This window comes from Humulus lupulus, chromosome 8, assembly GCF_963169125.1.
Source record: "Humulus lupulus chromosome 8, drHumLupu1.1, whole genome shotgun sequence".
NCBI lineage: Eukaryota > Viridiplantae > Streptophyta > Magnoliopsida > Rosales > Cannabaceae > Humulus > Humulus lupulus.
Window position 1 is genome coordinate 89918947 of NC_084800.1, and position 25698 is coordinate 89944644.

The 25698-nt window shown below is 35.2% G+C and overlaps 2 protein-coding genes and 1 non-coding gene across 3 annotated transcripts; all 3 read right to left on the reverse strand.

Annotated features, from left to right (window-relative positions):
- Positions 1-318: 318 nt before the first annotated feature.
- LOC133798078 (uncharacterized) lies at positions 319-3967 on the reverse strand. The gene is made up of 8 exons (XM_062236263.1): positions 3506-3967; positions 2747-2886; positions 2526-2625; positions 2328-2426; positions 1851-2198; positions 1438-1530; positions 1156-1362; positions 319-887 (listed from the first exon to the last, which is right to left on the reverse strand). Exons 1-8 carry the CDS (start codon positions 3836-3838, stop codon positions 612-614), a joined length of 1596 nt encoding a protein of 531 aa, XP_062092247.1. The 5' UTR covers positions 3839-3967; the 3' UTR covers positions 319-611.
- A 620-nt stretch (positions 3968-4587) lies between these two features.
- On the reverse strand, positions 4588-5623 carry LOC133793950 (light-harvesting complex-like protein 3 isotype 1, chloroplastic). The gene is made up of 3 exons (XM_062231173.1): positions 5220-5623; positions 4989-5126; positions 4588-4901 (listed from the first exon to the last, which is right to left on the reverse strand). The coding sequence occupies exons 1-3, from the start codon at positions 5578-5580 to the stop codon at positions 4660-4662; spliced, it is 741 nt and encodes a 246-aa protein (XP_062087157.1). The 5' UTR covers positions 5581-5623; the 3' UTR covers positions 4588-4659.
- An 8298-nt stretch (positions 5624-13921) lies between these two features.
- LOC133799117 (small nucleolar RNA R71) lies at positions 13922-14028 on the reverse strand. Its single transcript, XR_009876320.1, has one exon. It is a non-coding gene; the product is annotated as a small nucleolar RNA R71 (small nucleolar RNA).
- Between the last annotated feature and the right edge of the window lie 11670 nt (positions 14029-25698).

Here is a 25698-nt window from a genome sequence, read left to right on the forward strand (position 1 = left end):
TTTGCAATATTTTGTATTTTATCTCCCATAGCAGTTCAATAAGATTTTGACACTTGCAATCAATTAGCAAATTTATAGATTTTGATGCGTTTTTAAAACATATATGCAATTCAATGGATTTCATTGATAAAATTTTATATGCATCGTTTTATATACTTCAGGACGTATTTCAATTATATCCAGACGTTCTTATTATTTATTTAAACTTGTATGAAGGTTTGAGATAAAAGATATATATATATATATATATATTTATATATTTATTGAATCCATTCGACATTATTATATCACTAACAATTGGATCTTGGATTTGGGGTGGGAAAAAAAAAAGGAATTCCAAAGCGCATTTAGAATTTCTCGTCCAGAGGAAGAAAAACTAATCAAACTTTTTTGTTTTTTTGCTATGAATTCAAACAAGTTCAATCTGATTGATTTCATTAGTAATCAATCAAGTACATCAAATACCGAAGTTTGACTTTTGTACAAGAATGAGAAGAGACAAAATTATTGAGTTTCATTTAATAAGATCCCCCGAACTATAAGAAAACTTTCAAGAAATCTGTTAGATCTGTGTCCATCTCTATTAGTATTGATCGTTCCCCATATTCGACTTACAGCCCTGGTATTGATTCGAGATTGTATTTCGCAGAAGGCAAAGCTTTAGCTTTAGCTTCAGCTTCATCGTTCTCCTGCAAGTTTGGCATATTCATAGCATCAAGAGTTTGCAAATAAGTGTAGGAAGCATTCCGATTAGGCGGAGGGCTGGGATTGCTTATTCTGCTGGAAAGGAAGCGGCGAATCAGGCCCCTTAGGAATGGAGCCATGGTCTCAGGTTCATGCTCTAAGTAATACATGATTCCGCCCATGCACATACAAAACAAGAACACCTGTACGGTTCAAAGAATGGTTCAATTTCTAGTTTAAAGCCAAAGAAAATTTATTAAATGGTAAAAATTCTCAAGTTCCATTAGGTAGTAGATTCACAAACATGGAGAGACCAGAACAAGACCCTTGTTTAGATAACTGAAAAATAAGATTTGCAAGATGTTTACTAAGGGACATAGAGATGAGGTCTTTGAGCGGACTCGATAATACAACCCCACGTTCCCCCTCTCTTAAAAAAACAAAAGAAAAAATTTATAAGGAGGTAAATACCTCGGCATTCTTGATATTTGGTAGCAGGTGGCGGTTCACTAAGATATACCATAAGGAATCCCCTGCTCGTGGAAGAACATACAAAGCAAGTTCACCACGTCTAGCCTTTTTCTCTATTAGTACTGAAAGTGCGGATAATCCACCTGCAATCCAATATACAAGCTTGTGGTCTTTTGATGCAACTTTTCTATGTAAACATATGACCCCCTTGCATCACCACAGAAAAGTTAACACTATGCAGATTATAAGGGAAGCACTAATAAGTATGAAGAACGGGATTACCTGAAAGATTCCAACAAAAGCAGACAAAAATGATGTTGAACGAACAGCGCCTTTGACAGCAAGCCAACAGGTACGAGCAGGAGAACTTAAGAACTAAAAGTATATCAAGTTAATATATAATGATAAAAATAAAAATAAAAATATATGTAGATATATTTATACGATGTTGCTATTTGATATCCCATATCGAGACCTTTCTTTATTTTTCCAATCGAATAAAGGAAAAGGATATAGCATGTTGGCAGCTGCTAAACAGCAAAATAAATATAAGAATACTTGGATAAAATGTGGATTAATTAAGAGCAGATGTAAACATTATTAATAACATCGTCTTATTTATTTTACTTCTGGGAACAGAAGCCCTTGACAGGGGAAATAAAGTAAAAGAAAATACAAGTGGGTAAAAAGTATACCTTCTGTAAGTGCAGAACGACAAATGGTACAAATGTCAAGGAGAAATAAAGAGGAAATGTTTTTCTGAAAGTAGCTGATGCTGCTTTTGCATTATGAGCTAAACAAGAACTTGTTTCTGGATGAATAACAGAACAAGGGATGATGGAGGGGAACTTTTCCAACTTTACAAAGTTGGAGTTACTTTTTTTCGACAAATAGTCAGAGAGTGATGTAATGTCCACTGGAAATCCTCTACAACAATCTCTCACAGCTTTGTACACAGGCTTTGCAACTGGCCCTGTCTTCTGAATGAAATCTTGATATGATTTTGGAAGGCTCTCTGGACGCATAACAAAGGCATACATAACCTGAATACAATTGTAAATTAATAAAGTGACATGGATAGCACACATTTTACAGATTTTTTTTTTTTTTTTTTGTTAGTAACATTATAGTTCAAAATAAAAGCTTGACAAATCAAATAAGATTTCTAATACCTGTGCACATGCAAGGGAAAAAAGCAACGAGTCCCCATGCCTCAAATGGCTTCCCCAAACGGGAAACTTGTTCTTGGACTTTGCAGAATTGTAAGCAGACTGAGAAAACAGGGAAAAACCATTTGAGTATTATTAGAATACTAGATAGCTTAAAAGTTAAAAGAAGTAATAAACAGAGTAGATTCATTAAGAGACTACCTGAGCTAACCTAGCCAACAGATATAGAGCTAGTGTGCGCCTTCGGTTTGAATCATCTAAAGCTAAAATAGACAAACCAGCAACGGAACCTGCTATGACTCTGCTCCATCATGCCCTTAAAAAGGTCAAAAATAAGGGATATGCCTTATCATGAAACAATAGCAAGTATAAAGAAATTCCAGTGGTAAATCGAAACTCCTCAACAAATTATGTAATCTTACACATTTAATGGAGTTTCTTTCCTCCTCAACTTTATCAACAAGCATCTAAGAGCATGGTATGATCCAGTGAAGCCACCAAAAAGTAAACCAACACGACATGCTTCTTCTCTTACTATAAGATCTTTCTCTGAAACAAGTTGCTGCATAAAAAGAAAAATAAGTTAATGCAGAAATGAGAATTTGGGATTATCATTATCAACCCATCCAAACTATTGAACTAGAATTACTTTCTTTTTTAACATCATACCATGAATAGTACAACTCTTAAATGTCTTGCAAGAGTAATGTGATTTGCTACTGCAAAGTGATTTCTTTTTCTTGAACATAGTTGATCATAAGTAGCATAACTAATCAAAATTCTCAATACAATCAAATAATGCCTAGTTTCCCAAAAAATTATTTAATACACCAGAATTTAAAAGTAATAAGAAAAATATCTTCAGATTGAATCGGTTCTCTCTTTATCAAAATTCTTCCCCAATTATTATGGCTAAAACTTCTTATGGACAGCATCTTCATTTTCAATATACTCGCCAATGCGAGCACCAAACTATAGCACACATCCAGAAATGTGAAGAACAGAACTGTAGCTAACCTTAATTCATGAAATTATTCAATTTGTTAAACTCTAAACCCTAATTCCATCTTGTTTACTCACCAATAGCTCTCATGCAAAACCATCACTAGCCAAAACCAAAAAACAAGAAAGTTCCACAGACCACAATCAAGCAAGAATTACAACTAAAGCGACATCAATACCTTGAGATCAAGCAGTGAAGAATAGGACTGGCCGCGAACAAGCTTGAAGGCGCGAAGGAGGATGCCAATACCGACTCGGACACCATAGGATAGAAGGAAGCTCTGGCAAAGGTTACCAATGGCGTTGGCGACACAAGACTCATCGCTGGAGTGGTGACAAGGCGGTTGTTGCGGGGATCCACAGGCGGCGGCCCTGCGCTGGCGGCGCTGAAGTTCCTCGATGGCCTCGCGAAGTCGGTCCTCTGCTTCACGGAGGCGGCGCTCGGCGTCGGAGCTATCAGCTGGCGGAGGCGACATCGGAGTGGAAGGATCTTCGGGGATAGTCGACGCCATTGTCGAGAAGAGAGGTTTGGCATCTGCAAATGCAAGAATGGGATCCCCGCGACTGTAATTAGCGGGAGATGAAGCTATTAAATATGATATTTTTAATTACTCATTTCGGCTTTGATAAAATGAATTTAATATTATATTTGATGAGATTTATTTAATTTTATGGTATTGTAATTGTATATATTTGATGAAATTGATTTCATTCGTAAGTGGGAGATGGGTCCAACCAAAGGGTGTTGTTTTCTATGTATCTTAGCTTAGACTTAACACTTCTTCAGCATCAATCGTCACTTTCTATGCTTTTTTTAAATAGATATATTACAATTTAAATGCACTAGAAAACATTTTATGCACATTTTCCAATCCATAAACTATCAGTGGAAGTTAATAAAACGATCTAGTCCTCGCGTTCACTTTTTGATGGTTAAAATGTTTTGTTTTATCCCTTTGGTGATGCTATTTGGTTGGATATTGAATAATATCCCTTAATATTTTGTTTATTATAATCTCTCATTGTTCAATCTAATTATTGGACATTTTTTATTCAAAAAAGAGTAATATACTTATCTAGATTCAAGTTTTATTTTAATTTATTTTTTAATTATTATTAAAAAATTTAAAGTATGCGGGTCAAATGGTGGGCAATCCAGAGTATGGCGAATTACATCAGATAATAACAAGAATAAGACCATATGAGAAACTTTGCTAAATAACAAAGGTTATGTATTGATAAGATAAATATATGGCTAAGCTAAAAAGCAAAACAAGCTTCACCAAATTTCCAGATGGAATGGAACAACATTCACAGTACTAATTAAGAAAGCTTAGAGCTTCTTTTCGTTTTGATCTAGCCAAGAAGATTGCCACTGTTTATCATACAAAGTAGCTTCCTCAGCTAACTTTTTAAAGTAATCAAAATCTTTGGTTCTCCTGAATATAATTACACCAATGACTGTGGTAAAGAGCCCCACTTTGCATATAAAACTGCCTGTTTGTCCAACCACATCGAGCCCTGTTAAAACATCTACCATATACGCCATGAAGAACCCAATCATGGCAGCTCGACCTATAATAGTTTAGATTTATGTAGTGAGTGAGAAAAAGAGAGAACTGAGGAAGTGCTTTTGAGTTTCAATTCAAGTCTTAATAATACCACTGAGAAGCTCAGCTTCAGCGAGATGGGATCTCTTTAGCCATGCCCACCAAGGTATGATGGAGGTCAGAAAGAGAACTGGGTCTTCATTTGTAGATGCCTCTGGGAATAGTTCAAGAAACTTCCTCCGTTTTGCTTCTGTAATAAAATCCACACCCAAATAACTCTCTTCAACGTTTTTGTACCAAAAACAAATAACATACATAAACCACAACAAGATTTAGAGTTCACCTGCCACAATGAGGCCATCCCAATCCATCTTTCCATTAAGAACAAACTTGTTCAGATCCCATGTTCCATTCTTCCAGCGCAAATCGCTGAATTTTGGAGCATCGAAATTCGAATCCAAACCATCTATAGTTTCATTGTCAGCATTCTCTGGTTTACTGATGTGAGAAGTAGACTTGTGTTGAACTTGTTCAGAGACCCCCAAACTTTTTGGGCCTTCAACGTTTAGTGCCACAACGTTAGCTGTAGTGTGCTTTGTTCCCGAAGACTTTGCAGCTCTGGGTTGATGAGGCTGTTGTTTCTTAGTGACATGGTTTGAGTTGCATGCTCTTTGTAAGGAAGCAGATATGGAAATGGAAGCCATAATTCTTTCAAAGGATAGCTCCTAATCTGGTTCTTTGGTTTTCTATTCTCACTTGCAAATTGCATTGATTGATTGAGCTTATGGGATAGAAAGTAGGGAGCAAGCCCCATGCTTCCAAATTTAAAAGCTTATCTTCCTCTTCCTGTGGCTTGTCAGTAACGATATGGGCAAGCTCTTATTTGTTATTGTAAAGAAATAGAACAAGTCTGAATGAAGTAATCTTCTCATTAGTTTTCAAACCCACTGATTACAGAGTATTTATAAATACATATGGTTAGACTAAGCTAAACTAATCTACAGCAGCTGTATAGCATAACGGTTCTGTAACAAACTAATAATAAAACTAACAAACTTGTAACAGCCTAACTATATACAATCTCTAACAGTTATCCAATTCGCTTCATTTTCATTTATGAAAGTTCTGAAAAATCGAAGAAAAAATAAACAAATAAAAGGGTGCAGAATGGTATCTCAACTCTACTGAGAACACTTCTACTAAGGTGAGCATCGGTCGGTTTGGGAGGTTATTTCACAACAAAAAATTCAGAATTCGGTTTTCGGTCTGGATTGGTGCAATCCAAAAACTGACCGAACCAAACCAGTTTAAAAAAAAACCGACTGTTTTGGACCGCGGTTTGGTCGGTTAAACCAACCAAACCGAATTGATTATTGTTTTTTTTTTTTTGAAAGTTTTAGTTAAAAAATTAAAAATTTTGGATTGTTGGAATTCATTTTTGTGCATTTTTAAAACATAAATATATAGAATATAATTACATTTACAAATTTTAAAGTTTGAAACATAATTAAAAGTACAAATTTTAAAAAATTTAATAATTAATAATTCTATAATATTATATTATTATTTTATTATGTTCGGTCGGTTCCGTTTTATTGGTCGGTTCACCAAAAATTTCAAAATCGACCAAACAGTGATGGTTTGTACCGTCGGCGATTTTTTCGGTTTTCAGTTTAAATGGTTTTAATTTTTTCGGTGTTCAGTAAATCGGTGTATACAAATTTTTTAGTTTTTTGGATTTTATGCTGAGCCCTAACTTCTACTGCATGCCCCCAAGTGAGGATTATTCCGGGTTTCAACTTTCAAGAGTCAGGTTTGGCAGTTCCCATAAAACTGTCATAAAGAAGATGGCAAGTCTTTGTTTTGCACGTGCTTGAATCAACAAACATAATACTTATTGTTAGATCATTTCTCGTGATGGATGGAGAAATAGTATTAAATTTAGCACGAAATGTTAATAAATGACATATTGAGCACAATTTTTATAATTCCACTCTAATGCATATAGATAAAGTGATGTAAAAAAGTAATAATAAATAGGATGACAACAACAATAATAATAATAATAATATAGATAATGATAAAAAAAAAATTTAATGTAAATAATAAATAATGGTAAAAGAATAAATAAAAAATTAAATATTTATTGCTGATTTAAATTTGGATCATGTTATATTCTAATTTAAATTTGGATCAACTTTTAGTATGAATCAAATTCGGAACAACTTTTAGCACATCATTAGAAAAGTTTTTCTTTGAATTATGTTATTGTTGGGGTTTTATACCCTAATTAAAACTTAATTTATTTGTAATCTCATTTTATTATCAATAAAAGAATAGAAATCATTTTTAACTTAGTCACATGTTTTATTTTCATGATTATTTGTTTAATATAAACTTCTATTAAATCCCGAGTATATAACTAATCATATTTATAGTGACATAATCACAGTGGAATATAAATATGATTATATGTTCAAAATAAGTCAGTCCTAAGATTAGTCAGTGCACAGGATTTATACTAACTTGTCAATCTATGATATAATCTACTTACACATTGTAGTGTTATGTTCTTTCCAGAACATTAGCAAAATAGATAAGATCGGATGTATTTATTACATCGGACTGCACCGATATTGACAATAATTAGAATAAGTAAACATATCGTTATTATCTATTCTAGTCATATCATATAGTTTACCATAGGTCAATTCTGAGTGATTAGTATTATAACTGATTGTATTATTTGAGTTCTTTGACTTGTTCGTTATCAGCTTACCCTACGGACTAGCTCATACTTACATCTTGGGAACACGGTAGTATAATTGAGAGGGAGTGTTTCATAGATATGAACATTTATAGCTTTTGATGAAGAAGTAAAATGATGGTTTCTTTTTAGTTTGGTTCAAGGTGAAAAATGATAGAGATCTCATTTCAGTAATTAATATTAGTTTACTGAAATATCATTTCAAGGAACTAAGTGTTTTAAGAATAAAATACAATGAGGGGTAAAACAGTATGTTTAGTCCCATCTCATTGTAGACCGTCTATAGAAGATTGAGTGACAATTATAATTGTAACAATGGATAATTAATAGCATATATATATATTGGTTATAGAGTGTTCTATGAATTGAAGAGTGCAATTCTGAGTCTTTATGGAATCACGAGGAATTAATAAGTTAGTAAATTTATGATAACTTATTGGAGCTTGATTTCATAGGCCCATGGTCCCTACTGTACCTTGGATAAAATTATCTAGATATTCTCAATTAAGTAATTTAATTATCAATTAGAATTATCAAAGTTGACCATGTCATTTTTTGATAGTTTCACAGGGTTATACAATCTAGAGAAGAAAAGAGATTTTATAACAGATTTATTAATTAAGACAAATTGGTGTCTAAATTAATAAATAAGTTTAAATCAAGGTTCAAACTATAAATAATTAATTTGATAAATGATTTAAATAATTATTTAATTAATTAATCAATAGAAAATAATACGGACCTTGATTTTAAGTCCAACGGGCGTAGAATTAAATGGAAAATTTCACGGGCCTAAGGCCCATGATAATTTTGACCTAATGATTGATGTTACCTATTATTTTATTGATTTCTAATTAAATAAATGACCTAATTGAGTTTATAAAATGAATGCTAAGTGAGAGTTGAAATAAGAAGATCTAACAAATGAACAGAAGAACAGAGCATATCTAGATTTGATGCTCTAGGTTTTTAGATTCTCTCTACAGCAAAAAGTCCTTTTCTAAGCCCCTAAATTATCTTCTCTTTGTTTCTATCTCATGTGTTGAGAAGTTCTCACTCTAGTCTAGGTGATTCTAAGGATACTTTGGAAGGTTGTGAAGAAATTTGAAGATCAGTTCTGTTTCTTGGTGATACCTTGCGACAGAAAGGATTCAAGGGTTAGAGAAACTGAAGGAATGACTAATACATTCTGGTGCGTATAATGTAAGTGTTCTTATCATTATCTCTGTTTAAATTCAATTATAGAAACATGTTCGAGGTTGGCTTATATTAATTTGTTTAATATAAGATTTACAAGAAAATAAACAAGATCATGTATAAGTTTTCCCAAGAGCTATATTCTAGAAATGCATCATAGATTTGCATATGCGTTGAAGATGCTCTTAAAGGATGAGTGTATAACACCATTTGAGATCAAACAATCATGAGTAATAAAAAATAATAAATAGCATTTTTCCCCCTGAACAATGATCACTATATGATCGTGCCTCCTGAATAATTTGTGATGTTAAAAATTCCCTCCGAACTATACACATTACTAAAATATGGGACTTTTGTTAGATTTCGTCCTAGGTAGCTAACAGACTAATGATGTGGCAATGTCATGTGTATAATAATTAACAATTTTGCCTCTCAAACATTGACCACCGCCAAATTGTGCCATTTTTATTAAAACTAATTTAATTTTTTTTAAGAAAATCTAAATTTTTCTTAAAAATAATAATTAAATCCTTAAAAAAATTTAAAAATTATTTTTAAAATAAACAATACTAAAAGTTTCAAATTAATTAAATAAATTGAACATAGTCAAAAATTAAAAATCTAATTAATAACAAATAACTTTTTTTTTACTTTTTCTTTTCTTTTACAATATAAAATAAATATATCTTAAAATAAAAATTAAAAATAAATCCCGAAACAAAATTTTATCCCCTTGGGGAAGTCTGCAGAAAGAGAAACACATTTGGAAGGGAAAGACTCGGAATTTTACCTGAACAGCAAGGTCGAGGAGGTGACCTGGAAATTAGAGTCCAACATGCGGGATCAGTATCCCGAGCAGTTAAGGTAAAATTTCGAGGATGAAATTCTTGTAAGGAGAGGATAATTGTAACGTCTCAATTTACCTAATAAGGCTTAGTGCCTTGATTAGGGGGTCAGGAGGACAATAATTGATTTAATTGAATTATTATGTGATTATATGCATAATTATATGAATTATGTGGGTTATACTATAATATGACTATATGGGCATGTTTAGGTGTATTAAGCATACAATTGAGCCCGTTTCTTATTAAAAGTGCATTCTTTTATGATTTTGGCCCATTGAGGGTATATTAGACTACATTATTATGTGGATATATTTGAGTTTTTTGGCATAAGGTGATCCTAAGGAGCAAGTTAGTGATTTAGTCATAACAGGGTCAAAGACTCGGCTCAGGGTGAGCTTAGGGGTATTTTGATAATTTAGTACATTACCAGGATTTATCGGGTGATGGGAAATTATTTGGTGATTATTCAAGGATATTTGAGCTAATAGGAAATTATGAGGCATTAATAATGATTAGCGGGAAAAGTGGCAAAAGATTGATTTTCCCTTGTGAGCATTGAAGAGGGCATTAATGGGCAAGGGGCAATTTGGTCCTTTCTCTCCTAGTAGTGACTTAGTCACTAGAGAGCTTTAGGGGTAGGAAACAAAGGAAAAGCATCTTATTCTCTCTCTCTCTCTCTCTCTCTCTCTTGGAGTTTGAGTTTTTCTTGTGAAAACTCTTGGATTCTAAAGTTTGGAGGTGATATTGTTGGATATTGAAGGTGTAGAGCTGAGGACTGTATCAAGGGCCAGCTTAGGGTCGAATTATACTGTTGAGATAAGATCCCTAGCTCTGTTTTGTTGAATTTTGGTCTGGTTTTTATGGTGTTTTGTGTTTTGGAACTCAAAGTTTGAGTTTTGTTTTGGGAGGATAGTTTGTTAAGTTTGAGGTTGGGTTTTTTTTGTTTATATTGAATTGATGATGTTTTGGAACGTAATTATGAGTTTGGTACCACTTTGGGGTGAATTTTGGAGGAATTGGCTCAGGAAAAATGTTTGAAAAACTGGGTTCGCTGGGTCACGCTACGGCCCTCATGAACTCAGAGGCTAGGGCAGTTCCCTGAACCGCCTTTGCGCTGCGGGCAGTTCCTTGAACCGCCTTTGCACTGCAGCCCGTGTCCAGTGAAATTGAGGGTTGGGCTCTCTAACTTGTGGAGAGCCGCGACGCTTAGTAAGGGGCATCGCGGCTCAAATTGAGGAATTTGGCCAAGTTAGGTTTTGGGTAGCGGGAACCCGAACCCAAGGGCTCGGGAAGGATTCTACTACCCGATTTAGTAGAATTCGAGGTCCCGGAGACTAGGACTCGGTTCGAAAATCTTTATTTACTCGATATTTATGGATATCGCTTATTATGGTTGTGACTAGGGTACTGCTAGGACTTGGGAGGGGATCGTGCTCGGGGATCGTGCTCGGGGATCGTTGTTAATTAGCATGTGCTTAGACCAGAGGTAAGAAAATTGCACCCAATACGTGATATATGTGATTAAGGCTCAGGTCCCTGTGAATGAGCATGCTTATGATTATGTATGTGATTGCTTGATTAAGCATTCTTGAATACTCTATATGTGGATAATTTCTAGATGATGTATGCTTGTTTGCATTATCTGATTAAAAATCATTGACTTATAAGTCAAGGACAGCAGTAGCATTGAGCGCTAGTCTAAAGTATTAACTTATAATTCAAGGGCGACAATAGCACGTTGTGCGCTGGTCGATATGGTTAGGCCTAATCAGGTGTGTGACATACACCTGACCAACCCTATGGTCGTTGGAAAATTAAAGCACTAGGTACGTTGGGCCAGCTCTAAGGCTGGCTATACAGAGGGGAAGATAGCAGGCCCCTAGTCCCCTATCCTAGGGAAACGGGCCCCAGTATGACTTATTAGTCATTTATTTAGGGCAGCGGCCCAGGGGTGACTCTATGGTCACGTATTTAGGGCAACGGGCCCCCGGTGTGACACTGTATTCACTTATCTAAATAGAATGCATGGATGAGTAAGGTTATTACTACTAGGAATGCTTATTATAATTCTATGATATGTTATTAATTGCTTATGAGCATGTTTAAGTTTTCTTGCTGAGCCTTGGTTCACGGGTGCTATTGATAACTCCATTTTAGTGTAGTTTTAGGATGTGTTTTTGTGGTAATCTTGAGTCTTTTTATTTATTTTGTGCAAGATTACGCTTTTGTTTGTCTTTGTTGTAGGTCGGGGCTATGAATCATGAGTTAAACACGGAAAGAAGAAGAAATGGTGAAAAAATTGAGCTTTTGGTGGTTATTTGAGTTAAATTGGCATGAAGGAGAAGCTAAAAGAAGTTTTTGATGAAGTTGATGAAGGAAGGATTCAAAATGGTCAAGTTTTGAGAAAAATAGAATTAGAGTCGTGACATAGGCTTAAGGGTCGCGGCTCTAGCAAAGTCAGAAACTATGCAAAATCTGGCATGAATAAATGTCGCAGCATGCTCTTTAGGTTCGCGGCATGACGAATGGCAGAGAGCAAAGAAAAATTGGGCATTCACACGGGCCGCGACATGACTCATAAGGGTCACGGCACTTGAACAGGTGGCACGAACCTCCTGGTCATTTTGAAGACACAGGTCGTGGCATGGAAATGTCAGTGTCGTGGCACGCCTCCCTGAAGAGAGAAAAAAATGTTATTTAGGTTTAAAACATTAGAGATTAGGTTTGGAATTAAGGAGAATTAGTGTTTTTAATTACGAATTTTTAGAGCGTTCTTGATGGCTAAACTTATTTTCTGTATTTTTCTTCTTTAATTTCTTTTCAATTTTTGGATATAAAAGATGATAACATTTATTTTTATGGTGTTAGCTTTGTTTGCCAAGAACTAAATATTTTTTCTCTAGGGTTTAATGTAGTCACTTTGGTTCTTGTTGATTTTCTATTAAGTGCAATTTTATTCTTCTTCTTCTATTCTTAATCTCTACTGGTTTGTGTTTAATGCTTACAATTTATTGGTCATTTATTGTATGATTTATGATTTTAATTCAAGATCTGAGAGGGGGAGTTAATTATTATGTAGCAATTGAGACATAGATTGCATATAGGACGATAGTATCTATATGATTTGTATAGTTTTTAGGGTTATGATGTTTAATGTCTGCTATGTGCTAAAATCTGTCACATATATGTAGAAGATTTACATATAGGTTGATGTCTTTTTATCTTGATAAAGAATTAAGATTGTCTTTGATAACCCACTATTGAGATAGAATTAGAATATTGAATTGTGGTGACATAGTTAAATTGACAAGAGAATTAGTTGATGAAATTAATACCCTAGGTCTTTATTCTTGAATTACTCATTATTATTGTTTTGTTTACTTTAGTTTTTATTATTATTTTATTAATCAATCTGAATTTCAATAGTCAAATAGGAACTAAGAATAAATTATTGGTAATTGATTAGTAGTCTCTATGGGACGATCTCGTTCTTACGGAAATTATTACTTATCACGACCACGTATACTTGCATGCATTATTTTACCGATAAAGTTTTTGGCGCCGTTGTCGGGGACTAATATCCAATATCAAAATTAATTATTTTTTGTTCTACTTTGGTTTGTACTTTTAGTATTCATTCAGATTGTGACTGTATTTTGTTTCATGAATTATTGGTATACGCGAGGAAGTAGACAAAAGGAACTCATACCAGTAGATCTTGAAATTGAAATAACGTGCAGCAAAACTAAAAGATAAAGAAAAGGCTGGATTTTACCATGGCTAATAATCAAGGAGATGCAGCAATCAATGCTGCTAATGTTAATAATATCCCAAATATTGCAGAAGTCCCAGTGGAACAAGGACCAAGGACGCTTCAAGACTATGTACTTCCTACTGTCACATGAGTGCATTCATGCATTAGACACCCCACTATTGTTGCAAATAATTTCGAGATTAAGCCCACAATATTACAAATGGTGCAATCTACTGTTCAGTTTCGGGGTTGCCCACAGAAGATCCTAATTTGCACATAGCCAATTTTCTGGAGCTATGTGCAACATTTAAGATGAATGGGATGAGTGATGATGCGATTAGACTTACATTATCCCATTTTCTCTACGAGACCGGGCGAAGAGTTGGCTAATTTCATTGCAAGCTAATTCGATCACAACATAGGAGGAGTTAGCCCAGAAGTTCTTAGCAAAGTTTTTCCCTCCAGCAAAAGCTACAAAGTTGAGAGGGGAAATCAATAATTTCTACCAGACAGAAGGGGAATCATTGTATGATGCATGGGAAAGATTTAAAGAGTTGTTAAGGAAGTTCTCACATCATGGTATAGATAAGTTGATGCTAGTCCATAATTTTTATAATGGGTTGAATGTACTACTCGTACCATAATAGATGCTGCACCTGGAGGTGCGTTTATGAGTAAAAGTGCCAGCGAAGCTTATGATCTACTAGAGGAAATGGCAATGAATAACTACCATTGGCCAACTGAAAGGGGACAACCAAAGAAGGTGGCTGGTATGATTGAATTGGATGTTATTTCCATGCTTACACCGCAAGTGGCAACTTTAACGAAGCAGTTACAACAGAGTAACCTGTTAGCCCAAACCATGCAAGTTTAGAGTTTATGTGGGGCATGTGGGAGTGCTCATCCATTAAATCAGTGTCCTGCCATGGATATGAATAATATACCTATAGAACAAGTCCAAGCTATAGGAAAATTTCAAAGACCAACCAACAACCCTTTTTCGATGTCATATAACCAAGGGTGGAGGAATCATCCTAACTTCTCTTGGACAAATAATCAAGCTGCACAACAACCTTTCCCTCAAAGTCAACAACAATACCCACCTTCACAGCCATAACCACATCAACCAACACATATGAAACAACCCGATGCACAGTCCAATGTACTGAACCAGTTCATGACAGAAACCAGGACATTTATCAGGAGTTTGGAGACTCAAATGGGGCAGTTGGCTACTTTGATGACAAACCGGGCTTGAGGGAATTTACCAAGCTCCACTGAGGTAAACCCAAAAGAACAATGCAATGCAATGCAATATCTTTGAGAAATGGTAAGAAGTTGGAAGAGCCAAGTAAGAAGCCTATTCAGTTACCAAAAGTGGTCGATGAGAAGAAGAGGTTAATGAAAACCTAGATAAAAAGGAGCCAGGAATAAGTATAGAGCATCACATTAAGATCCCATTTCCTCATAGGCTTCAAAAGAAGGTACTAGACAAACAATTTTATAAGTTTTTAGATGTCTTTCGGAAGCTCCACATCAACATTCCTTTTGCCGAAGCACTTGAACAAATGCCAAGTTATGTGAAGTTTATGAAAGAAATTTTATCAAAGAAAAGGAAACTGGGGGACTATGATACAGTGGCATTTGAGGAGTGCAGTGCGATAATTCAAAAGAAACTACCTCCCAAGCTTAAAGATCCTGGTAGTTTCAATATCTCATGCTCTATAGGGGTTCAGTGGTGACAAAGGCTTTATGTGATTTAGGGGCCAATGTGAATCTAATGCCTCTATCAATCTTTCAGAAGTTGAATTTGGGAGAAGCTCGGCCCACTACCGTGTCTTTTAAAATGGCAGATCGCTCAATTAAACATTTTCGTGGAGTGTTTGAGAATGTATTGGTGAAAGTGGACAAATTCATCTTTCTTGCGGACATTATCATTCTTGATATGTAGGAAGATGACAATATTCCAATAATACTTGGAAGGCCATTCTTGGCCACTGGTAGGGCTTTAATCGATGTACAAAATGGTGAGTTGAAGCTGCGAGTGCAAAAAGAGGAGCTAACATTTAATGTTTTTGCAGCAACGGAGATTCCAACTTGTTGTAGAGTTGAAGTGGTAAAAAAATAAGAGAACAAGTTGGAAGTCTCTTGTAATGTCCCAAATTCCCTAATGTGGATTAGTGGCTGGATTAAGGGGCCAGGAGGGCCATAATTGATTTAATATGTGATTATATGATTATATGCATGATTATGTGAGTTATATTATTATATGATAATATTTGCATGCATGTGGGCCCATTTCTTATTAGAATGGCATTTTCGTAATTTTGGCCCGATGAGGGCATATTTGTATATTTATGTGCATGTATGTAATATATGAGTGAGACCACATTATTATGTGGATATATTTGAGATATTCGGCATGAGACGATCCTAGGGAGCAAATTAGCGGCTTTGTCATAACGGGGTTAATTACCGGGCTCGGGGTGAGCCTAGGGGTAATTTGATGTTTAGTACATTTTCGAGAATAAGCGGGTAATGGGATATGATTTAATGATTATTTGAGGATATTGAGAATAATGGGAATTGGAGGACGTTAATTATGATTAACGGGATATGTAAAAAATGACAACTTTTCCCTTGGGTGGCTTTGAGGAAGTAGAATGGGCCTAGGTGTAGAGTCCAAGAACTTTACTTAGCTAATTATTTAGTAGTATTATAGTATGTTTAGTATTATCTTTGTAACTGTGGATTATTGGTTCAGACCGGGAATTATTTGGACACTCATAGTAGTACTTATAGACTTTCTAAGTTTAACCTATAGTTTAAGAATATTAATTTTAACCTAAGGTTTGATTATATAGTTGATATTAAGAATAATATTTATTATACTATAAGGTTTAGATATCAACCAATAGGATTTTAAGCACATGTTATGAATGGGTGATTAAGAATTAAGTATTTTGAGGATTTAATTTAATAAGGAGTAAAGTTTGAATGTTATAGGGTCAGTCAGCAGCTTTGAATACGTTGGGGGCTTAGTCAAGGCTATTTACTCCATTCAAACTTAGCTAAAAATGTGTAATTAATCAGCGTGTGCCGATATATCGCAGCTATAGGGGGCGATATATCGCAGCACGTAGATACGGAAAACACGAAACGATGCACGGTCGCCTCGGGCATACTGGCCCAGGCGATATATCGCCTACAGGGGGCGATATATCGCCTCCTTCAGCATAATTTAAATGTTTTTGAATTCTTTGTCCTTTCAGCCATTCAACTTCTTCATAAGTCCAGCATCTTTTGAACGGATCTTCAGCCTCTGCTGAATGATTATTCAAATTATTTTCACCTAAAAAGCTATTATTTTTATTCAAGTAAAATTAGGATTCCTTTCATTCCTAAACTCTATAGATAGGACCTAGTACCCAGCCATTATTCACCTTTTGCTCTAAGTTCAGAGGCTGCAAGTGCTAAGTGAGTGTGAGAGTATAAACACCTGGGTTTTGGGGAAATCATAAGCTTAAACATCATAAGCTTATCAAACACTTTGGGAAGTAAGGTTCTATAGTATTTCGGTTGTGGTGTAGATTGGTCTTACAAGTCTTTGAGGTAAACCAAAACTCTAGTTCATTTGTTTTATGTTACGTTTCCCTTCTCTTAGTCTTTTACTCAGTCTTCTAACCTCATTCTTATTTTGGTTAGGGAATCTAAGTTCTTGAGCACATAAGTTTTGGTAAGTGTGACTTTCAATGGTTTAGTCTTTCCATTCATTTCATTTCATCTCTTTTCTTCATTAGACTCACCCTGTTATATATGGTTTTAGGAGTGTTCCAAAAAGTCCTAACGCTGTCCTCTTATCCCGGTAACTTTGGTAAGGAAAATAGGATAGAATCTATATGTTTTATGCTTATGTTATCTTATGTGTTATGTTCTAAAATATGTTATAAATATGTTATGAATATGTATGTTTGTAGGCTTGGGCATATGACCCATAAGGCTAACAAGACCCCAAATAGATTATGGGCATATGACCTACTTAGCTAGTAGGACCCCATTAATCTCTTGGGCATATGACTTGTTTAGTCTATGGGACCCCAAGTAATAATGGCATTTATAATAAGTGTATGTAATAAGTGTTATGATATGTCTTTATGTTTATTATGAAATTTTATGTTTATGACTATGTGTTAGATTTTCCTTGCTGGGCATTAGGCTCATTCCTTTTTGTTTTATGTGCAGGAAAATAGCTTTAGAGGCGGTAAGATTCATGGACGCTTAGAGAATGTGTATCGATGATGAATGGAGTCAAGGAGTCGAGAGTTCGATTTCTCGAGGATGTAGTCTTGTTTTACTGTTTATGGTTTTACATGTATTTTTTCGCATTTTCTATGTAACTCTTTTTTTTACTTTAAGTTATGTTTTGATTTAAAGACAATGGGTACCCATATCCTTCTTGATATTTTGTAAGTAACTCTTATTTTTACAAGTTACTTAATAAAATTATGGTATTTTCGCAAATGTAAGTTCTATTAAGGTTTTGTATGTATAGTTTCGTTAATGGTCCAAAAGTCTAGATTAGTGGATCATTACAGTTGGTATCAGAGAAACGGTTCCTTCGCATGAAGTTCTCCTCGATACACACGCTCAAAGCTCCGAATCTGACCGCCAAGTAAGTGTTTAAGTTATGGTTATTTTGCCTATGTGTATAGCTAACAACCTTAGTGTTTATGTTTTCAGTTAAGTATGAACGGAGCTTTAACCTACCAAGATATCCGAGCCATTAAGGCGTTAAAAAGAATAAGGGAGCCAAGAAACACCGTAGGAGCACTAGAAAGGATCACTCGAAGATTGCTCTTGTTTCACCAAGAGATAGGTGGCCTTCAAGAGGCTAAGCAAATAATGTTAAGATCAACGGAACAATATGTACTAGTAATAAGGCTATTATAAGATTTTCATACTGTAATAGCAACCTTAGAAGAAATATGGGAAGACATGAATGATGAGAATGAACTACCATTAGCAATGAGATATTATTTCCTCTTAGTTAGGTTCACCGCAAAATTCGAGCTTCAGTTCACAAATGAACAAAAACATAGAATTCTCACAAACCTTCCTAGAGGGCATTTTGATGCTCATGATAATGATGATTATGAGGAGATAGATGATGATATGTTAGATGACGGATCGGATGTAGAAGATCCCGATTTTTTAGATTAATAGCTTTTATTGTTTGTTTTATTTATTTTGTTTTTATGATTGTAATAAGTGAAAATTGTTTTTCCAAATGAATAACATGCTATTTTATTTTCATGTATGAGTTTGATTCTATTTTCGCAATCATAATAAATAATAAATCAAATGAATAATGACTAAGTTCGGTGAGGGTGGATACAAATCAATGAACCAAGTTTCCTTATTGAGAGTTAGGGGGCCATAGTAGTGGGAACGATTTTACTGATCCCAGCCCTCCCTCAATATGGTTAACTTTGGAACAAAGATAAGTTTCGAGCCTGAGAATTAAGTCATATAGGATGATTAGAAACACACTTAGAAAATAAAGATGACTTGTTTTTCTAAGTATAGAAACCCACTTTAAATATAAATAAAGACTTATATAATTTTCATAAGAAGTCATAATAAATAGGTCCGAGATATGTTTGTTTTAGAATAAGTTTTTGCCTTAGAGCCTATTAGGTAAAGTCCTAACATGTTTCTTTCAACTGTTAGAACTCTGCTACGATGTCGCTCCGAAGATCTGCACGCACCAACGGAAACGCCACCAACGATGTTCCAGCGACCAATGAAGTCCCTCCAGTTCGCCGAAGGAGAGTGCGTGCTACTGCTCGCCGCAACGCGCCGGCACCGCCAGCTGACAACACTGCGGAGATTGCCAGACTGCGACAGCAAGTCGAGGAACTTCTGCAGCAACAACGCCAACAGGCTCAATCTCAGCCTCCGCCACAGCCGCAGCCACAGCAAATGGCCCCAGCACCCCAACAAGTTGGTCCGTATGGGGGATGGCCTATGACGAACTACGCTCCATATCCAGTACAGCACATGGAGCCAGTGTATGAGAGGTTCCGCAAGCAGCACGCTCCGAACTTCAAAGGGACTACAGACCCCTTTGAGGCAGAAGAGTCGCTAAGGAATGTGGAGCCGATTCTGGCCCACATGAACCTCAGTAATGCAGACTGCATATCCTGCGTCTCATCTTTGCTCAAGAAAGATGCCAGGATATGGTGGGACTTGGTCCAACAATCCCATGATGCTGCCACCATGACGTGGACCCGATTTGTGGAGTTGTTCCACAAAAAGTACTACAATTCGACTGTACTCGCTACGAGGGTTGAGGAGTTCACCAACTTGAAGCAGGGTACTTTAACAGTGGCGGAATATGCTCGTCAGTTCGACCGCTTAGCAAAGTTCGCGACAGAGATGGTTCCAACCGATTATCTGAGGGTGAACAAGTTTGTCAGAGGACTTCGCCCGAAGATCGAGATGGGGGTTAAACTAGCAAACCCGGGAAACACTACATATGCCGACGTTCTTGAGACGGCAATCGAAGTAGAAAGGTTGCAGGCCAATGTAAGCAAAGAAGAAGCCAGTAAGCTGGAACCCAGACAGCAGAGCCAACCTTAGGCCAGTCGGAACAACAATCAGTCTAGCAATAGCGGCAACAATCAGTCCAGCAACAACGGTAACGGTCAGAAGAGAAGGCATCCTGACAACAAGCAATCTGACAACAATAAGAGGGCATGTACGAATAATGGAGGAAATAGGCCGGGCTACGTGGAATACCCGCCATGTTCTATGTGTCAGAAGAAGCATCCTGGAGAATGCCGCGGCAACACCAAGGAGTGTTTCAACTGTGGTCAAGAAGGGCATCGTAAAAGAGACTGTCCTCAGCAAAAGCCAGAAGGGAAGAAGGATGAAAAGATGGTTCCTGCTAGGGTTTTTGCTTCAACCCAAGGAGAGGCCGATGCTAGCAACAAGGTGGTCACAGGTCAGGTTTCTATCCTCAATAATTTATGTCATGTATTATTTGATTCGGGAGCCACTCACTCGTATATCTCGTTAGGAATGATAGAAAAACTAGACAAACCTAGTGAAAGATTTAGAACTAGGTTTGTAACCGAGTTGCCTTCGGGCAAAGTAGTTCTATCATCACGAATAGTACAAGGCGTACCGATCAAGATTGAGGACATAGAACTAGAAGGAGACCTGATAGAGCTAGTGATCAAAGACTTCGACGTAATATTAGGCATGGATTGGCTAGCACGGCATGGCGCAACGATCGACTGCAGACGCAAGAAGGTGATGTTCGAGACTCCTGACGGCCAGAGACGATGCTTCATGGGACAAGCTTCAGGATTGCGCACCCCGTTAGTGTCATCTCTCAAAGCTCAGAGAATGATGGAGAAAGGATGCCAAGCGTTCTTAGCCAGCATCACGAATATGGAGAAGGAGACATCACTTAAAGTTGGAGATGTTCGAGTTATACAAGAGTTTCCAGAAGTTTTTACCGATGGCTTTCCAGGATTGCCGCCAACTAGAGAAATAGACTTCACGATAGAATTAGTACCAGACACCGAGCCTATCTCTAAGGCACCATACCGGATGGCACCTACGGAACTCAAGGAGTTAAAGACGCAGCTACAAGAACTCCTAGACTTGGGTTTTATTAAGCCAAGCCATTCACCATGGAGAGCTCCGGTACTATTCGTGAAGAAGAAGGACGGGAGTATGCGGATGAGCATAGACTATCGTGAGCTGAATAAAGTAACAATTAAGAACAAATACCCACTACCTCAGATTGATGATTTGTTTGATCAACTCCGAGGCGCGACTGTATTTTCTAAGATCGATTTACGGTCCGGGTATCATCAGCTCAAGGTAAAAGGAGAAGATATTCCTAAGATAGCCTTTAGGACTCGTTATGGACATTACGAGTTCTTGGTTATGTCTTTTGGTCTTACTAATGCGCCAGCCGCGTTTATGGACTTAATGAATAGGGTCTTTAAAGACTACTTGGATAAATTCGTCGTTGTGTTGGGATTTTGAGGCCTAACACACATGTAAAGAGCCATGTCAGCCTTTTGTTAGCCACATGTGTTGAAAGTTAACGGAAGTCCTTCTTTACATTACTGTGAATATTTCGGGGGGAATTTTTAATGGCCTGAAAAAATTAGGGGGCACGATACGGTAGTAGTAATAGTTCTGGGGGTAAAAATCCTAAATAGCCTTTTTTTACACTTATTTTGAGTTTATTTGAAACTTTGTTATTTTTCCTTCCCTTTGATATATCATAAGCATATGAAAAGTGATTGGGGGATGATTTGTAATAGGGTTTATATTTGGAAATTTGTGTCAATAGAATAAAAATTGAGAGAGAAAGAAAAAAAATATATTGAATATGAACTACACTCCAGTTGAAAATACAAATCAATATGTTTGGGGGAGTGTAGTATCATTAGAAAAAAAAATGAAATAAAAAAAAATCAGTTTATGAATTCTCTCTCAAAATAAGAAATATTGGGAAATTTGGGATTAGTTTTTGGGTTTGTTAGTGGATAAAGGTTGAATTGTTTGGTTGAGTGCTTATGGTATATTTGAGCCTAAATGACTTTTTCATCTACATTTACCTAAGCCCTTCAATTATAAGCTGTGAAAGTCCTATTGATTTTTGAGCATGTCTTTTCTACATTAGTGGAGATTAGTAAGTATAGCAAGCTTATGGGATAATGATATTAATTTATTGTAATGAAAAAAAATTGGTGAGCATGAATTGATTCGAATGCATTTTATTTATTAATCATGATTTTGAGAGCTTTTATTTTTGTTTGGACTTAAGTAAATTGGAAGAATATTTTGACTGAAATTATGGATTATAAGTTGATTTTCCTGAAGATTATATAAGTGTCTTAGTCATCATAGCTTGAGGCGTGAATTATTGTTGTCGGCTTGATTCAGTTTTGTTGGTTGTTTAGGTTCGGAGTTTTGTCATGTGAGTTTGTGTCCTTTGTTCGAGGGCGAACAAATAGTAAGTTTGGGAGAGTTTGATAACTCCATTTTAGTGTCGTTTTAGGATGTGTTTTTGTGGTAATCTTGAGTCTTTTTGTTTGTTTTGTGAAAGATTACACTTTTGTTTGTCTTTGTTGTAGGTCAACGCTATGAATCATAAGTTAAACGCGGAAAGAAGAAGAAATAGTGAAAAAAAAAATTGAGCTTTTTTGTGGTTGTTTGAGTCAAATTGGCATGAAGGAGAAGCTAGAAGAAGTTTTTGATGAAGTTGATGAAGGAAGGATTCAAAATAAGTTTTGAGAAAAATAGAATTAGAGTCGCGGCTCTAGCAAAGTCAGAAACTATGCAAAATCTAGCGTGAATTAATGTCGCGGCATGACGAGTGGCAGAGAGCAAAGAAAAACTGAGCATTTACACGGGCTGCGGCATGGACTCATAAGGGATTCGGCACTTGAAGCAGAAGGCGCAAACCTCCTGGGCATTTTGAAGACACGGGCCACAGCATGGAAATGTCAATGTCGTGACGTGCCTCCCTGAAGAGAAAAAATATTTAGGTTTAAAAAATTAGAGATTAGGTTTGGAATTAAGGATAATTAGGGTTTTTAATTACAAATTTTCAGAGCGTTCTTAACGGGTAAGCTTATTTTCTGCACTTTTCTTCTTTAATTTCTTTTTCAAGTTTTGGATATTAAAGATGATAACATTTATTTTTATGGTGTTAGCTTTGTTTGCCATGAACTAAATATTTTTCTCTAGGGTTTAATGTAGTCACTTTGGATCTTCTTGATTTTCTATTAAGTGCAATTTTATTCTTCTTCTTCTATTCTTAATCTCTACTGGTTTGTGTTTAATGATTATAATTTATTGGTTATTGATTGTATAATTAATGATTTTAACTCAAGATCCGAGAGGGGAGAGTTAATTATTTTGTAGCCATTAAGACATAGATTGCATATAGGACGATAGTATCTATATGATTTGTGTAGTTTTTAGGGTTATGATGTTTAATGTATGCTATGTGTTAAAATCTGTCACAGATATGTAGAAGATTTGCATATAGGTTGATGTCTTTTTATCTTGATAAAGAATTAAGATTGTTTTTGATAACCCACTATTAAGATTGGATGATTGAATTGTGCTAATATAGTTAAATTGACAAGTGAATTAGTTGATGAAATTAATAGCCTAGGTCATTATTCTTGAATTACTCATTATTATTGTTTTGTTTACTTTAGTTTTTATTATTAGTTTATTAATTAATCTGAATTTCAATAGTCAAATAGAAACTAAGAGTAAATATTGGTAATTGATTAGTATTCTATGTGAGATGATCTCGTTCTTACGAAAATTATTACTTGTCACGACCACGTATACTTGCGTGCGTTATTTTATCGATCAGTTATGTAGTGTAGGTAAGGGCAAAGGGAAGCTAGACCAGCCATGAGTTGGAAAGCTTCGGTGGCGATGTGTACATATGCAGCTGCTCGACTACCATGGTCGGAGTTTCTCAGAGGAACTAGGATCAAACCTATTTTGCTGCTTAGGTCGGCTGGTTATAATATTTGAATTGTAATTAGCCTTTTAAACGTTAACTTGGGATCCCATGTATGAACGTAAACATTTTAATTAAATGGTTATTCCTTTTGACCAAAAAAATTTAACCATAAACCGTTTGTCACGTTTAGTTACACATTTATGGCCAAGAGACTCGTTTAGAGAGTCTAACACTATTTAAAACACACAGTGTAACGGTCTTGGCTATCCAAAGCGTTACAGTTGGGTTTGCCATAATACTTTTAAAGCTTTTGTGTAATGTTTTTCGTGTGTGCACGCATTACTGTAAAAGTTTTTTTTATCCGCATTTTTTATACCTTTTTAAATGGTTTAACTCCGCAAAACTAGTGTATATATTTTCAGGTCGTTACAAATTTAGTCCAATATTGCTCTTGTGTTCTACTTTGATTCACTGATGCTATAATTGTGATTTATATATTGTGTTGCATTATATTATTATAATTGAGGCTATATTTAGATTGTGAGAATTATTACTCGAGAGGGGAACATTTAAACAATCCAGCAGCGGGTAGAACAACTTAGATTGTGTAAGATTGAGAAATAAGCACAGATCTAGGTGGCTGAAATAGTTCTAAATTGTGAAATAGAGAGGTAGAATATTTAGAATTGTTTCTAGAATTGAACTTAATGAAGGTAAGGATAAATGATCGTATAGAGATATAGGCTAGTTGTCACTTACACATTCTTTATGCGACACTCGAGAGAGGATATATAGATAAAAAAATGTTCTAGGTTCTTGAGAGTATTAGATTGAGTTAGACACATTAATGATTATGATTAGAATTATTAGAAAGTGAAGTTATAACCTTAACAATTGTTTTTATCTTGAGTTTTTAGTTTAATTATTTGTCCTCTAAAATTCATATTTTATTTTAAGTTTTTCATTATCTTTTGAAATTGATTGCATAAAATTAGGATTTAGTACTCACTGTACTTAATTTATTTAATTGGTTTTAATCCTTGTGAGACGATATCAGTCTTTTGACCACTTTACTATTTGTTCGATTTGTCTACTTGCAATCATAGTATTTATTTTTGCAACATTTACTTTTTTCTTTTATTTTACAATATAAAATATATCTATTTTAGAATGAAAATTTAAAACAAATACTAAAACAAAGTAAAAAAAATTAATTAAAGAGGACGACGAAGGGCTTAGACAAATAAAAAAACTTTTAGTTTTAAAAGAGGAGGACTAAGGGGAAAAATTATGTATTAGAATTTATTTTTTAATTTTTATTTCAAGATATATTTATTTTATATTGTAAAAGAAAAGAAAAAGTAAAAAAAAAAAAAGTTATTTGTTATTAAATAGATTTTGAATATTTGAAAATTTATTTAATTAATTTGAAACTTTTAGTATTATTTATTTTCTTAATATTATAAAATAGTTTTTTTTTTTAATTTTTAAGAATTTAATTATTATTATTTTTAAAATTTTGATTTTCTTAAAAAAATTAAATTAATTTCAATAAAAAGAACACAATTTGGTAGTGGCTAATGTTCGAGGGACAAAATTGTTAATTATTCTACACATACCATATGATACTGCCACATCAACATACAAAATGTCATACCATCAATCTTTTAGCCACATAGGACAAACTTTAACAGAAGTTTCATATTTCAATAACGTATATAATTCGGGGAGAAT

Excerpts from the sequence above, each read along its gene's own strand:
- LOC133798078 (XM_062236263.1), bottom strand. The coding sequence starts at position 3,838 with ATGGCGTCGACTATCCCCGAAGATCCTTCCACTCCGATGTCGCCTCCG. Across the intron at positions 2,199-2,327 it reads TTTCCCTTGCATGTGCACAG|GTTATGTATGCCTTTGTTAT; the intron begins GTATTAGAAATC and ends AATTGTATTCAG. Across the intron at positions 1,363-1,437 it reads CTTTTGTTGGAATCTTTCAG|GGGGTCATATGTTTACATAG; the intron begins GTAATCCCGTTC and ends TGGTGATGCAAG.
- LOC133793950 (XM_062231173.1), bottom strand. The coding sequence starts at position 5,580 with ATGGCTTCCATTTCCATATCTGCTTCCTTACAAAGAGCATGCAACTCA. Across the intron at positions 5,127-5,219 it reads GGATGGCCTCATTGTGGCAG|AAGCAAAACGGAGGAAGTTT; the intron begins GTGAACTCTAAA and ends ATTTTATTACAG. Across the intron at positions 4,902-4,988 it reads TGAAGCTGAGCTTCTCAGTG|GTCGAGCTGCCATGATTGGG; the intron begins GTATTATTAAGA and ends AAACTATTATAG.